Source organism: Corvus moneduloides, chromosome 5 (genome assembly GCF_009650955.1).
Source record: "Corvus moneduloides isolate bCorMon1 chromosome 5, bCorMon1.pri, whole genome shotgun sequence".
NCBI lineage: Eukaryota > Metazoa > Chordata > Aves > Passeriformes > Corvidae > Corvus > Corvus moneduloides.
Window position 1 is genome coordinate 22,873,513 of NC_045480.1, and position 14,789 is coordinate 22,888,301.

At 41.7% G+C, this 14,789-nt stretch overlaps 1 protein-coding gene across 10 annotated transcripts in view; it reads left to right on the top strand.

Moving 5' to 3' along the window:
* TBC1D1 (TBC1 domain family member 1) overlaps positions 1-14,789 on the top strand; it is a 100,726-nt gene that overhangs the window by 29,643 nt on the left and 56,294 nt on the right. The window contains exon 1 of one of the 10 annotated variants that reach the window (XM_032108985.1): positions 2,218-2,383. The exons of the other annotated variants lie outside the window; for them this stretch is intronic. Coding sequence (XP_031964876.1) covers positions 2,354-2,383 — 30 coding nt within the window. The 5' untranslated portion in view covers positions 2,218-2,353. Of the gene's footprint in view, positions 1-2,217; positions 2,384-14,789 lie in introns of those variants that run through there. 10 annotated transcript variants of the gene reach the window in all.

Below are 14,789 nucleotides of genomic sequence, written 5' to 3' on the forward strand. Positions count from 1 at the left end.
TAGAATTCATTCATTGTTACTCTCCTAATTCAGAGTCTTCACCACAAGACCACGCTTCTTCCCAATCCTATAGAAGCATGTAGAAGTTTTCAGAGTGCATTTGAAATCATACAAATGTCACTGTAACATCTACATGTAACAGTAGGAAGTTAAGTAGTGTGAAGTTACACTCTGGAGATCGCTGTTTGAGCCAGTTGCAGACAGGGCGAGAAGCCAGATATCCTGACTGACATCAGTGTTTAATGTGGACTCAGGGGGAGATGTGTGTATTGTTAGTTTAAAATTGTGTAAAGATGCCAGTCAGGAAGGGGGAGCTGGAAAAACTCCCAAACTGGCAGCTCCTCAGAGAAAGGGGAAGAAATAATTATTTAGAAGTAATATTGTTCACACTCAGCGTTAGAGAAATGAGACTCTTGAGACTCTTAGGCTACCATCAAATATAGTGGTTATACTGTACAACTATGAGCAGCACATAATGAGGAGCATTCTGCCTTGCTCTTGCCCTCAGTTGCTTTATGAAATAAAAGCAGACCTGGTTCTGTACTTCAGATGATAGTACTTGTCAGGTTCTGATTTTAAGGCCCTGAGAACAGATGTAATTTTTTCATGTATGTGCTCTGTACATCATAAACAGTAGCAGCAGTGAAAATTTCTCTATCATACCAGTAAAGCCTTTAGAGACTGCTACCAGAATGGGTGTCAGTCAAATTTAGTCACTTATTGGGCTTATGGCTAAGAACATCTGTACAATCAAAATGTCCACGGCCACTATCATAATGACAGAGAGAGCCATTGGCCATCCTTGTGACTTGTCTTTATCCATAGAACTATTAGAAAATTGAACTCTATTGTCCTTTTATGAAGATCTGAAATGTATTTGTTAAGGTTTTAATTTCAGAAACTGCAGCTTAGGTACAGCCTGAGAAGAGCTGCTTTTGTGTTGCCCTCTCATCCCTCTGCGGCCCATTACAGACATACACCAGTGCTAGGGCACTCACCAGCACAGCATTAGGAGGTGATAGAGCTCTCTGGCAGCTCGCTGCCTTGCTTGCTTTGCATGAACCAAACCCAGGGCTGCAGTATCATGCAGTCTAGGGCAAGGGCCAAAACAACCTCTTTTCTGCCTTGGTGACCTGTGAGATTGGCTTTACTTCTCCCCAGCCCATGTGTGTGGATGTCACTCTTTCCCTCCTGTTTTCATTTAATAACTCAAACAACTGGAGCAGTGTCAGCTCTAACCCAGAGATCATTCCATTGGCCGTAAGTGTGCAAGTGCAAGCATATGAAGGGCGTTATCCCAGTGGAGTAGGCTGTCTTGGTCAGAGTGTCTTTGGGCAAAACGAAGAGCTGAATTTGGCACTTCATCATCTAACTTTGACCAGTTGAATTTTATTGAGAAGTGCAGAACAGACCCCTATGTTTTCCTGTTACAAGTGTGCAAATCTAGTTCTTCATGTTGTTTCTGTGAGGTGGTAGAAAATAAAGGGCTTTTTGTTTAGGACCCAGTGGATTATTTCCTGTGAACTCCAAGCCTTTTTTCTTTTCCTAGTTCTGTGACCTTCCTCCAAACTCAGGAAACTTAGTTGTTTCGGGCAGCCCAACGGCAACTGAGAAGAGGAGGGGGATGTTCACAGCCGGCTCAGCCGGAGCAACGACAGGAGTGAGCAGCATTCCTGGTTGAGTGGCAAGTAACATCCCAGGACCTGCCGGAAACAAGTACACTACTGTCTGGTCTTCTACGACAGTCTGATTTCTGGAAGTTGAGCTGCTAGCGTGTGATGTCAAATGGCATTAGCTAACACGAATGGCAAGACAGACTGGAAATGTAACATTTCACAGTGGTTTCAAACAGATGATTTTCCCTCGATCCTTTAATGTGAGGAATGACTTCGATGCCGGGATGTTCGCAGAAAGTTTTAGTTACGAATCCCGTCGTCAGCGCTGAATTACGTGGCCGGGCAGCGCTTGGCGGCCGCCGGCGGTTGTCTGCGTTGCCGGGCGCGCTGCCGGAGGGCGAGCCCCCTCCCTTCCCGAGCCCGCTGCCTTCCCGCCCGCCGGGAGCGGGGCCCGCAGCCCGGGCGCGGGGAGCCCCGCCGGAGGCGGAGCGCGGCGGGGGCGGGACGCGGCCGCGGCCCTTCCCTTCCCTTCCCGCCCCGCCCCGCAGCCCGCGGCTGCAGCCGGCGCCGCCACGGGCAGTGTCCCCGTGCGGAGCGCTCGCGGTGCCGCCGGCCGGCACAGCTCGGGAGGCCGGGCGGGCCGGTCCCCTCCCGGCGCATGAGGCGGCGGCAGCGCCGGGCGGGAGAGGCGGAGAGGAGCGACCGGAGCCAGGGATCGCCGCGCCGGAGCCCCTAGGATGTCACCATTGTTCAGCTGGGTGGCCAAGGTAGGCGGCGCGGCGCCCGCCGCCCTCCGCGCTCGGGCAGCAAAGTCCAGCCGTAGGGCTTGCAGATATTCGCGTGTAATTTCAAGGCAAGTCAGTCATCTCTGGGAAGGGAGCAGAGCCCTGCTGTATTGTTCAGCCAGGGAAAAGGAGGGGCACTCCAAATGACCAGTAAAGGTAACCTGCTGTCAGACGTGGCTTGGGTTTAGGGGCTAAAAGCGAAGCTGGAGGTCTGGCTGACTTGTTCAACGTTGCTGCGGATCTGCAAAAGGGGAGAGCTGTAATTAAAACTGCTCAGAAGGCCTGATCTTAGTGCCTGTTGGAGTCTAACGCTACTTGTGTACTCTGAGGAATGTGTAACAGCGCTCCCACTGTTTGTTTTGGACTCGTTTTTTCCCTGTTTTTTGTCATGCTCTTAATTTATGAAGAACAATAAGTTGGATTTTAGTGGGACACTTACATGTTTCACTGTGGTAAAGCATGTGTTATGGTGGCTTCTTCGTCTGTGTGTCTAGGGCTTCAGTAGGATTTTCCACTGTAACTGAAATTACATATGGATGCAAAGCAGTAAAGATGGTTAAAGATCTCTAGAATATATTTTTGAGCTGCTGTTTAAAAAAATTCCAATGGAACAGTCATTCTGAATTTAAAATGAGCTGCAAATGATATTCTGTCTCGAGGCACAGTTTAACGTGTAGAAGAGGACAAGTGTGTGAAACAGCTGTATGACAGGCAAGAATTGTAGGTTCCTTGAATGAATTAGCTGGGGAAAAAGACTTTATCTTGAAATTTAACAGACAGCGTAGGCTGCTAGGCAGACCACATAAAACCTGGTTCGCTCTTCTCTGTTGTCAGGTGTAAATGGTCAGTTGCTTAATTACTTCTATTTCCCTGTTCCTGAATATTTAACAGGTGGAATACCAACCCTGGGAAGATGGTAAGAGGAAATTGCTTGATATGTGACTGTTGCCTTTGTTCAAATTCTCAGATAGAAGGATTTGCTCTATTCTGTCTTGAAAGGAGACTGCTGAATTTTAGACACACCCTGAAAAATCGAAATGTATCCTTCTCTCTTTCCACTTGCCTTTTTTTCTCTGGGTGAAGACCTGTTAGGTGGAGCACGTGTAGTTGCCTCTGCTGTCATGTCTCAGGCTCTGTCTCGTGCATAACATGAGGCCCGGTTTGCCGTGTTATGTGAGGGAACGATACCGGCTGATGTCCGTGCCGACTCCTGTAAATGTGCCGGTCTCCTATACAGATGGCTGCTCTTAAAGATGAGCGGTGCCGCTGAGTACGTACTTCAAGGATGCCCCCAAGGGATGCCCCATTTCCTTCCCTCGTTGTTCACTTGTCAGCTGGGCAAGGCAGCTGGTCGGAGAGGAGTTGGTCTTGGAAGAGGTCAGAACTTGTAGCACACGGAGCTCATTGTGTTTTTAGAGAAACAAGCTCTTGCACAAACACACTTCTAACTGCTTTTAGGAGTGCTTTCTGGGCTTTCAAAACTAATTATTTCAATGCTGGCTCCTCACAACTACTTAGTTTTATTCTTTTGATGCCCATTAATTGTCAGCACTAATTTGGGAGGGAAAGCAAAGCAGTGTACTTAGACATATCAAATGAGGCTTGTGAATAGAGAAAGCTTTCCTGCCTGCCAAAATCTGATCAGTAAAAATGTAGGAGCTGTTGCTGTGGGATTTCAACACAAATGCAAGCCTTTCCAGTTTTTATAAGATGGTGGCCCATTCCAGAACAGGGAAAGACTGTGGGATGGGGGGGGGGCAGGGAAGGCGGGGAGGAGGAAACTGCTCTCCTCGAAGCAAAGCTGTCCCCTTGCATCTATTACTTAAAAATGAGTGACCCCCCACTTGAGCAACGTAAGTGTTTAGACTCACCATGCAAGTCGCCAGGCCTGCAGATGAAGCAACATGTGAAGGAATTTACTCCCATGTGCTATAAAATCGGTTTTCCTGGTGTTTGTATAAACATTACCTTTTAATATATCTTCTTTACACATTTTACATGCAGCTTTATCCAGCTTGTCTCTTACCTACACACAGGCTCTTCAGGGCTGAGTTTTGCAGTGCTGCCAGGCTCAGCCATAGGGCCCATTCTGGGCTGGAGGATAAAGCTCTACTTGAGTCTTACGTAGATTGATGTTGCCCCCATTGGCCATATGGATGCTGGCTAAACCCCTGAATGATGTCTCTGTGGATAATGAATTCTAAAGTACTGACTTGTTTTGGTCTCCTAAAATTATTTAAATAAAAAAGAATAGTTATACCTGTTTTTCCTGCATGGTTTGGTACAAAGTTAGATAACTGACTTAAGGGAAACCTTTGACTAAGCACCTAAAAGCATAGTCTCTTGAAAGTGTAAACTGTTTGCACTGTTCTGAGTAGAAAATGCAGTTGCTTTTGTAGATACACAAAGACTGTTCATATTCAGTTTAGGTCACTGAAGTAACTGCTACAAAAAGTAATCATTGTGGGGTTGAAAAAAGTCAGAGCTTTCAGTCTCAAAAAAAAAAAGACATGCAGATTTTTAGTGGTAAACTTGCACATCATTAATTAATTAGTAGGAGATACTAATACAGTGATAAGTGTTAAAAGTGATTTTCTTTCTGTTCCTATATTTAATACAGCTTTAGTTAAAAAAAAAAATTAGTCTTACTTCCTTACAAATTGCTTAATTTTATAATGCAAGTTTCTATTCCGAAGCAGCTTGACAGCAACCAGAATTAGAGAACTGATTGCTGAAGAAATAGAAACAGTTCTTAATGCAAGAAATTGTATAAATAGAGAATTTTGAGCAAATGTGTCCTCAGATTCTCAGCTAGGGAAAGGCCTGTTCCCAGTTCCCTCCTAAGGGGAACTGAGAGCAAGAGTGTGTTGCTGAAGCCTGAGGAACCTCCAACTACGTGCCACCAGCACTGGCAAAAAAGGGTGGGGTTACAGTGTAGCTGTCCCGAGCTGGGTTGGCTAATCTTGGACCTTGAGTTGAGCAGCTGATTGTTTGGATTCCTTCTCCTGTGAAAATCAGATTTTAGGGTGTATTTACAGTAGATGCTCTGAAATTCCCAATAACAAAACAAGAAGTAAGTTTTAGTTTGGCTTGGGTTTTCTTCAAGGATTTCTGAGTCAGAATGGCCTATGAGCTTTCCTCAGTTTGGGAAGCTCTCAAGCCATCAAAGTTTCTATCCTATTCAGTGCAACGAGCCATGACTACTTGGCATGTGCCATGAAACATTACTGAAGAAGTAATCATAATAATATTGGAAATTTCACTTATATTTCTTGTAATCCTAATTTAGCTTTATATGCTGTGTTAGAATTGATCTTGCTGGTGTTTTGCCATCATTCCTACTATTTTCTATAAACAGTGCCTAGTAGACCTCTGGAGGAGCATGCATGGGAATAATAATATACTTCTTAGTTTAGGTCAGAAGCTACAAATGAAATTAATTTGCCTTCTGCAAAGGAATGAAGAGGAATGAGAGACTGAAAATCAGGATGGCCAAGAAATCCCCTCCTGCTTTTTTTTTCCTTTTTAAGAGTGTTCTGAAAGGATGATCTTGGCTTTTTTGCTGGTCTGTTCTAGGGTATATCACACTCATTTATGAGGTTGTTTTGCTCCAGTTTAACTGACATGCCTCTTTCTTTTATTCCCAACAGCTTCCAGCAAAGTTGAGCACCTTTGGGCATCTTTAATCCCTCAGTGAATGACTTACGTTTTAGTCAAACAAATCAAGTTTTGGTCTCTTCAGGAGCCATCATAACCAGGCATTTTAACACTGTCTAAAGCAAAAAATCTTACACATTTGTTAAACCTGTCTTACTTTTAAGCCCATCTTACTTAGGATTGGGTAGGTGAGTAAGTGGTGGTGGTATTTTATGGAGTGCAACTCTTGTTTGTGCTAGTGCATTTACCCCTCATAACCCTTTTGGTAAATTAATTTGAATACTTGCATACTGTATCAAGAATCAAGTAGTTAATAGAGAACTAGTGCCAGGCAAGAATTGGGAATCACTGAGGAGGGAAGGCTCAAAAGCCATAGTTTTCCTTGTGGAAGAATCTCCTTGAAGCCATTGATGCTGTGGGTAGGGCTGAAAGGACAGACCCTCGCTTGTCTCCCAGGCTGGATGCCAGCAACGTAGCAAAGAGAAAGTGCAGATTTCTGCCAGAGCTGTGTTTTGGTGCCCAAGTTTGCACAATGCCCTTGTCACAGAACACTATGTTTCCTCTCAGTGTGATTCTCCAGGTCAGTTTATGTTGGGGTAAAATGTTGCTACCAATTGACAGCTTTCAGATAAATGCAGATTATCACAAAATACCAAGCAGTTAAAATGCACTGTTTTCTGTATGCCAGTCACTCCCTGCCTTTCCCTGCAGGGGCCTGGGTGATGACTGAGGAATATGTGCTCAGCATTTGAAATGAAGTCAGTCCGGTGGCGAAACCCCTCAGTTACTCAGCAGTTAAGTTCCCTTTGGAAAGGTTTTCTTTTATTCTTCATCCTTCCATTTCTTTTTCTGCATGCCAGGCTCGAATTGCACCTGCTCTGCTTAGATGTTCCCCGTTTGGTGGGAGAGGGCTGGAATATAGTCACTCACATGGCTTTTATGTGGCTGCGCAGGTGTAGTAGGGCAGTGTCCTCTGCATTTGTCAGGTACATTAGGGGTGCTTAGTAAGGAGTAGAGCTTTCCACAGAGAAATTCCTGGCCATGTAGATTGCAGTTTAGCAAGGTTTTTCTCTTGAATCATTTATGCCTTTCTGAAATATTTCTCATGAGTATCTTCTTTCAGGTTCATGTTGACCTTCAGATTTAACAAGCCAAGCCCGACAAGGTAGCTGAGCTTGCTCTTTTGTACAAGTTCTGTCCTCTGCAATTCAAAACAGAACTTTTAGCCTCTAGTCAAATGCTGTTTGCTTTTCTTTGCTGAAAAGCACTCTGGAAGTTGGTGCTTGCTGTCTTCATGTGGTTAACACGTTCTGAGCCAACCACTAGCAAAACTGCTAGTAAATTCTGCAGGATCAGGGAAAACCCCAGGTCCTATCAAAGATGCATAATACAACTAAGGGTTTGTTTGGATTTTTTGCCATATATACATATATCTGCAGCACTGCAGTTTAACTTTATTTGCCTTATATTTCATGATTTAAAATACTGTTTCATGTCATAGACTTTTTTGAAAGGCTACTGTAATGAAACTGTCTTTATGTGTACTAGAGGTGTTTCTGAGAACACCAAAGCAGCAGTTCCACTCTGGATCCCATAAATATCCTTAGAGAAAAGTCAGGTAAAGAACCTCTTTACAGTCTGTAATTTCCCATCATCCTTAATGTAGAAGCAGCAGCATTTCTGAGAAAACCTCTGCTTTAACGGGTTGTTGGAACTTTTTTACTGTACCATCTAATAAAGGCTTTAAGTACTTTAAGAAGTCTTTTGAACCATTTTATTTTGAATTTGAAGGAGCTGAGGTTGTGTGTGGTGTACAGAGGTTGACTAATGACTTAACAAGTAAATCCTCAATGGAATTATACAATTATTATTCAATTAAAGGAATTACATCTTGGCTTTTTTTTTTTTTTTTCCCATTGGAAGCCTTTACAGATCAACTGTTCAAGCTGAAATACTTATGGATGCCAATGACTGAGAGGAAAAAAATTCTCAGCCTCTGTTTTGGTAGTATTTTATGTATCAGTTAAGATACACAAAATATGTCAAGAGATGCTTACTAATTTCTATGGGGAGGTGAGGCCATAGATCTGGGAAGAGCAGCCAGAACTCAGAGAGCAGAAGGTGAGGCAAGGGAATGACTTTAGCTACTGTGTATTGGTTTTATCACTGAGTTAACTGTACTGAATTGTATCTGAATTGTTTTCAGTTATTCTTGCTTTTTAACCAAGTTACAATACTTAATCATGAGATGCATTAATGCATAAATATAGAAATTCAATAGTAGCATTTTCACAGAATCACAGAATAAGCTGTATTGGAAGGGACCCACAAGGATGAAGTCCAAGTCTCGGCCCTGCACAAGACACCCCAAGAGTCACATCATGTGCGTTATCCAAACACTTCTGACTGGAAGTCACATGCAGTGAAATTTATCACAAAATGAGGTTTAGTTCTGTTTAAATGAGTGAAAATTTCAGGGCTGAAGAGGTTATCTGGAATTTCTGTGGCTTCTGTCTGTTATTAACTGAAGCAATGTGAAGAGAGCATAAAAGTCTTTGTTGTCTTCCATTCTCAGGACACTGTGTGTGTAAGCACAAGTGTCGATGATCACATTTTAAAACCAAAGCATGGTTTTTTTTTTTCCAGGGGAAACCTTTGATATGCAGCTACCAAACAGGATTTTCAGGTACAGATATTCTGTGAAATTGCAGGTTTGGGGAAAAGAGGCTGCTTATGCATAGTTGCACAGGCGCACTCCCTGCTTCTGAAAATGCAAAGCTGAGCTAACTAAACAGCTCCTTTCTTTTTCAATCAAACATTTTGGGGGGTTTATGTGATTATTTCAAGGAGCTCTGTAGCCAAATATCTTACTTTTACCCGATCTTAACGGTTGCCTCTCTACATTTACTGAACTATTGGTCTGCTGCTGTAGTACCAATGAGGTGAGCTCACTGAAGCTGTTGTCATGGAAATTTGGATGGTTGGCACTAAATGTTTCATGCTGGTTTTGTTTCTGTGGTACTTTTTATAGCTTCCAATGTCCTCAGATGCAAGTAATGGAAAAGGAAATTTGTAGAAGTGCTTTGGAGTTTTAGACAATTATGCATGTACAAGGGGCCTCTCTTTAAAACTGGTGCTATGTACCCAGAACCTGAACCAGTAATATGTGCTGGAATTTCAGATTTGGGTATGTCCCGTTGGAATATAACCTACAGAATTTGTCATTCTGTGAGAGCAACATTTCTGCTTGACGTACAGTCATTGAAGGCTGATTTTTTTTTTTAGACGAAAGCATATTTTTTATATATGGACAAAGTTCATGCAGCTGATGTGGTTTTGTTTATGAAGCATGGAGTCATATAAAAATTATTTATTGTAGGTTGTTATAATTCAGTCAGCATTTTTTCTTCTGTTTTACAGCAGAGAAAGACGAAAACTGGTGAACTAACTGCTCTTTTAAGTGAAAGTCAGAGTAGTTTTCATGGGATGTTTAGTCATTACTTTCCCATCCTGTTCTCCTGTGAGTTGACCTGAGGCAGATGAAATCTGTTACTATATGAAAAGCAGCAAGTGTGCTCATCCACAAGCAAGTTAGTTCACCAGGATTTTTTACCAGTCAGGCAGAATGGTGGAAAAAGCTGATCAGCTTCTTCACTCTGGTTCCCTTGGGGCCTTTATAAGTTTAATGTTCCAGTAAGATTCTTCTGATTAAAAATATCATCTGTCCCTGTGCCTCCCACCAGCCCTAGGAGGAAGGTCTGTGTGGCTGTCTGTTTCCTCAGGAAGTCTGTCAGCTCTGTTGTCAGAGTAAGAGGGATGGTGTTTCACTCTGCTGCAGATAAAACTTGCACATCACTCAATCAAAAGCATCCATAGGCTGACTTCCCCTCTCTGCCCTCCTCCATGAGACTCTCAAAATAAATTTTGAAGGGAGGGGGATTTTGACATGCATTTGGGTCAGCTATCAAGAAGGTTGTATCAGAAATAACTGTAGTTGTAATAAGGAGACACATCAGCAATGGAGTTTTCCTCCCTTCTTGTTTGGAGTTGGATATTGATAAAAAGGACAGAAGAATTTCAGGCTTTTTTTTTAATTGCAAAGAAATTGTATTCACTTCTGTCTGTTTTGTTAACCCCTATTTTGCCAGTTGTACCATTTTGATAACTGCCAGAAGCCCAAGAGCAAAGGAGACCGGGAAAGAGCCTGTATCCTATTGTACAAATGAAATTTAATCTGATTAATAATTTTTCAAAAAAAAAATTAGTACCTCATTTCCTGTTTAATCGTGTTATTGCCTTTCAGTTATAAAAGACAAATTCTCTCCCTCGCCTCAAAAAAAATCAAAACAGAAAAGAAGTCTTGTCCTGAAAGCTTTAAAATGCCGTTGCTCTCTTTTTCCATTTATAGCTATCTAAGAATAGGCTTCCTTCTGTTTCCCACCCCATAGCCTCCAGTAAAGTCCCAGGCCTGTCTCAACCCTGTGAAGGAAGCTGCTTGCAATTCCGTCTTGCACCTCTCCCAAAAAAAAAGGATTTAATCTCTGTTGATAATGAATGAGCACAGATATTTCTAGTTATTGCTTACAACAGGTGTTGCCTCGTTGTTCAGTACTCACCTTGTAAAATGTGAGCCAGGAACCCTGTAGGTATGACCAGCAACTACTTTTATGTCTTAAAATGCTGTTTTCTTATGTGAAGTTGTGTGAAAAGAAACCTTTGAAACAAAGTATGGAGAAGATAACCCTGTGAAGATGTTAATGCCTTATTTGAAATATCTTTTGACATTGTTCCTTACAAGTTTATGGTACTGAATGGAAGAGCTGATAAAGCAGTACAGAATGAAAAGAAGTGGTTTTAATTTTAAGGACAGAAAGGGCTGGGCAAATATGAATTAGTGAACACCATGTACTAAGCCCACCAGGTATATGGTAGAGTATACTTCTATTCTTCCAGAAGCAGATTTTGTAGGAATGCTCCCTTCAGAGCCAGTCAGGTGCTGTTGTATTTGGAGATAGTCTAAAAGCACATGGAGACTTTCCCAACTGCAGTTTGCTTTTGGGTCATGCATTTTCATGGGGAAGGGTCCAAAAGTAAGAAGCAATCTAGGACATGGCAGTTTATTTATGGAGAGTAGCCAGCTTTTGTTGTATTTCAGGTTTCAAATAAGGTATGTCTTGAACACATGTGTAAGAAAAATCCTTAAAGTGTGTCAGCAACATGATGCATCTCTCTTGGGGAGGAAGCACCACCACAAAACAGAACAGCCCAAATTCACTAGAACACTGAGTACAATTAAATTCTATTTCTGAGCTTGATTACAGTACTCTATGAACAGATTCTGCAAATATTGGTTTGGGGTTTTTTTTTTCCGAAAGGAAAGAAAACCTTTTTGTGCCTCTTTAAATTACATTAAGTGCTCTCAAACTCGCATGATTTTGCAAGTGTACTCTTTTCTGTCTGGCTGAGGAATCATGGGGAATGTTCTTGAGCTGAGATTTGTCTGTAATATTAAAAGGAATGTGATACTGTGAAAGTGGCATACAGTACTCATGACATCAGTCTGCAGTACTTCAACAGTCTTCTGGAGGTAGCACTTGATGTGTGTGGGAAGTCTAGTCCCCTTTACAGCTTTCTATGATAATGTATAAACTGTAAGAGTATGTGTTGGCTACATGGAGCTCCACTTTTGGTGCTGTGTCAGAGTCATCTCAGATGATGCTAGTGGCATTCGTCCACTCATCCAGGTCAAACAGAACTAGATTTAAACTGATGACTCTCTTCTGCCCCCCACACAATAGCCTTTGAATTTTAGTGCAGATTCATTAGCTTCTTACATGCATGCCTTCAAAATTTGAGTCTTAGTCTCCTCACCCTCACTTACCGCTTTCTCTGTGTAATGCCAATTCGAACCTTACTGAGCAAACCATGCCCACAAGTAGGCATGTGTATGATTGTTCTTCCTTTCATGGGCCCATGGTGATATTCAGCTGTTGAACTCTCCCTTATTAAGGCTGAAACAGCACCCCTGTCTTGCTTTTGCAGGTTTCACAGCCCTTCCTAAGCAGCACACCTGCAGTGTGGTTAGTCCTGCTGGCTGCTACCCTGGCTACCTCTCCCAGCCCTCTGGTTGTGCTCCAACTTGTTCTCCTTTTCAAAAGACATTCATGAGTTCTCTGGTTAAGTGAGACACCCAGTGCATCTTATGTGCTATAGAGAGAAGTGCTAGACCAGCATGTGTGGCTGGTGAAGCTGCTGAGAGTTGCACGGTTTATAGGTGTTTCATGAGCAGTGAGGATACAGCAGGAAAATTTTGGATCATACACGTTGAGGAGTGAAGTCATGGAGTAAAAGTGAATTGTCTCTCTGTGCACCTGCCAGACTGTACTTAGGGAGCTGTTGGTAAGAATGTCCCTTTGGTTCTACCCCTGGTGCATTCACTATGCACAGAAAAACTGACAGGACTGAAAGAGCTGTAACTTTATTGTTCTCTGAATTAAATCTGGTTTTGAAAGTGGCTTTGTGGGAGGAATAAAAATCAACAAATAGCAAATGAAGAAAGGTGGTAATTAAAGTATTCCATAGAACCGTTTATTAAGGGTCAATGGGTAAAAGGTTTTAAAACAAGAATTGAAGTTAATGACTGGAAAAAGTCAGGGAGGTGTAAGAGACTGCAGACTAGTCTCTAAGCAAGACAACAGAAGAAAAAAAGCCCTGTGAAGACACTTGATATAAGACCTGATACAAAAGGCCTTTCACTGAAATAGAAATCAACTGCAAAAGTGTATAACTCTTGTCTACCTTGAATTTCTGCTAATGCCAGAAAGTAAGGAAATTCTGTCTTAGTATTCCTACTTGGAACTTAGCTGGATGTGACCCCCAGCATCTCATCAAAGTTTGAAGTTTTTGCCTTGCTTTATGTGGGAGACTGCACTGTCAGAGGTCACTTCCAAATTAAATTATTCTGTGATTTTGAAAGGAGAAATTGTGCAGTACCGCAATTTAAAAGAAAAAAGAGTACCTGTGAAAGATATTAATTAAAATGCTTTAGGTTTAAAAATGCCAAACTTTAAATCCTATGGGTGGAAAAAAGTGTTCAAGAAGTCAGTTGACCGCTACTGTGGGTTAAGGAGTGGTAAGGACAGGAAATGCTGATCTGCATTGATTTCTGCACAGCTATTTTGCTAGCAGCATGCAGGAAACAGACCAACTGCTTTTTATTACATATCAAACTACTGAACTAAAAACTTTTATGCAGTCTTTTTAAAAAATGCAAGTAAATACTGTGCTGTATTATCTTTATAAGTGTGGTGTATGTTTAAAAAATTATTTTAATGTCTTCATTCTACTACTCTTACAAAATATTCCATGATTGTAATACCTTCTGGGTGACAAAAATATTGCTATGTGTCCTGATACAACTGTATAGCTTCTCCCATGATTAAAAAGCTGGGTACCCTGTCTTTTCTGTAGCAGTACTCTCTACTAAAATAAAGATGGAAAGATACTAACAGCAAACAGTATTAGACTTCTTGACACATTTTATTGAGCTTGCTCTATTGATCAGAAAAAAAAAGCAAGTAAAAGCACTTTAAAATAATTCAAATGTCCTCTCACACTTGAGTAAGCTAGCAAAATTCAATCAAAACATCTACTTGTTTCAAGAGCTTTGTGAAAGATTTTTGAGGCTTTGTTCTAGCTGGGGTGGTGTGAGGCCTTCTGAGGTTCAGCCTAAGAATCTGACCCTAATGTTTTTCAGTCTCCAGAAATTTCTGGACTCTGTTGCATAAGACCAATTCCTGTTAGCACAGGTCTGTCTTGGGTTAAACAAAACTACCTATGTCCTTGAAATCGTTAAGCCAGTGCTTGAGCCTTTCACTGACCTGAAGCCTTAATGCAGAGACGGGTAGGTGTAAACTGGTAGATTTATACTGCAGGTATAAACACTACATAACATCTAGAATAATAAATTATTCCACTTTTTTCACCTAGTCCTCCCAGCTGATGTGTTAGCAGTCCTTTTTATGTGGCACATTTTGCTTTCTTATCTACTATGTATAAAAGAAAAGAGGAATATTTTTTTAGTCTGGTCTTACTTACCAAAAGTCAGCTGTTGCATTCAGCTGTTACTGGGCTCTTTTCATTAAAATAGTTCCTAACTCTTTCTTAATACTATTGACAGGATAAAGACCTTGACCTCTTACATGCTTGTATGTAAACTTACAGGGTGACTGCTAGTTTCAAGGGGTAAAAATGCAGCTGCAAATTATGTGAGGGGAAAGAGCTGTTCTTTGCCCTTCAGATGCAGCAAACCCATGCATGCTTAAAAATTACTGCCTTTTGTCATGATTTGGTGCATGGCATAGAAGCTGTAGTTATTTGTCTTGTAAATGAGTAACATGCACTAGGAAGTCCTAGGTGTTGGTTTGTATTTTGCTTGAATACCCATGAGTCAGGCCACAAGAATACTCAGCATTTCAGTTCCCTGCTTTGTCCCTGCAAAGTAAACATTCTCATGATAGCAGAAATAATGTGGTATGCTTCAAAAAAACCCAAAAGTCCAGTGTTATTTTTAATGGTTATAGATACATGATCTTTTCTCTGTATCTAATTCAGACACTCCAATCACAAACCTTTTCCCTAGTACATTTCAGTTGTGTCTTCTGTTCAGCAGGCTTGTTTGGCTTCAAGTAATAAGAAGGTAATGCTCTGTGTTTGGTAAAGTTTCATTGTT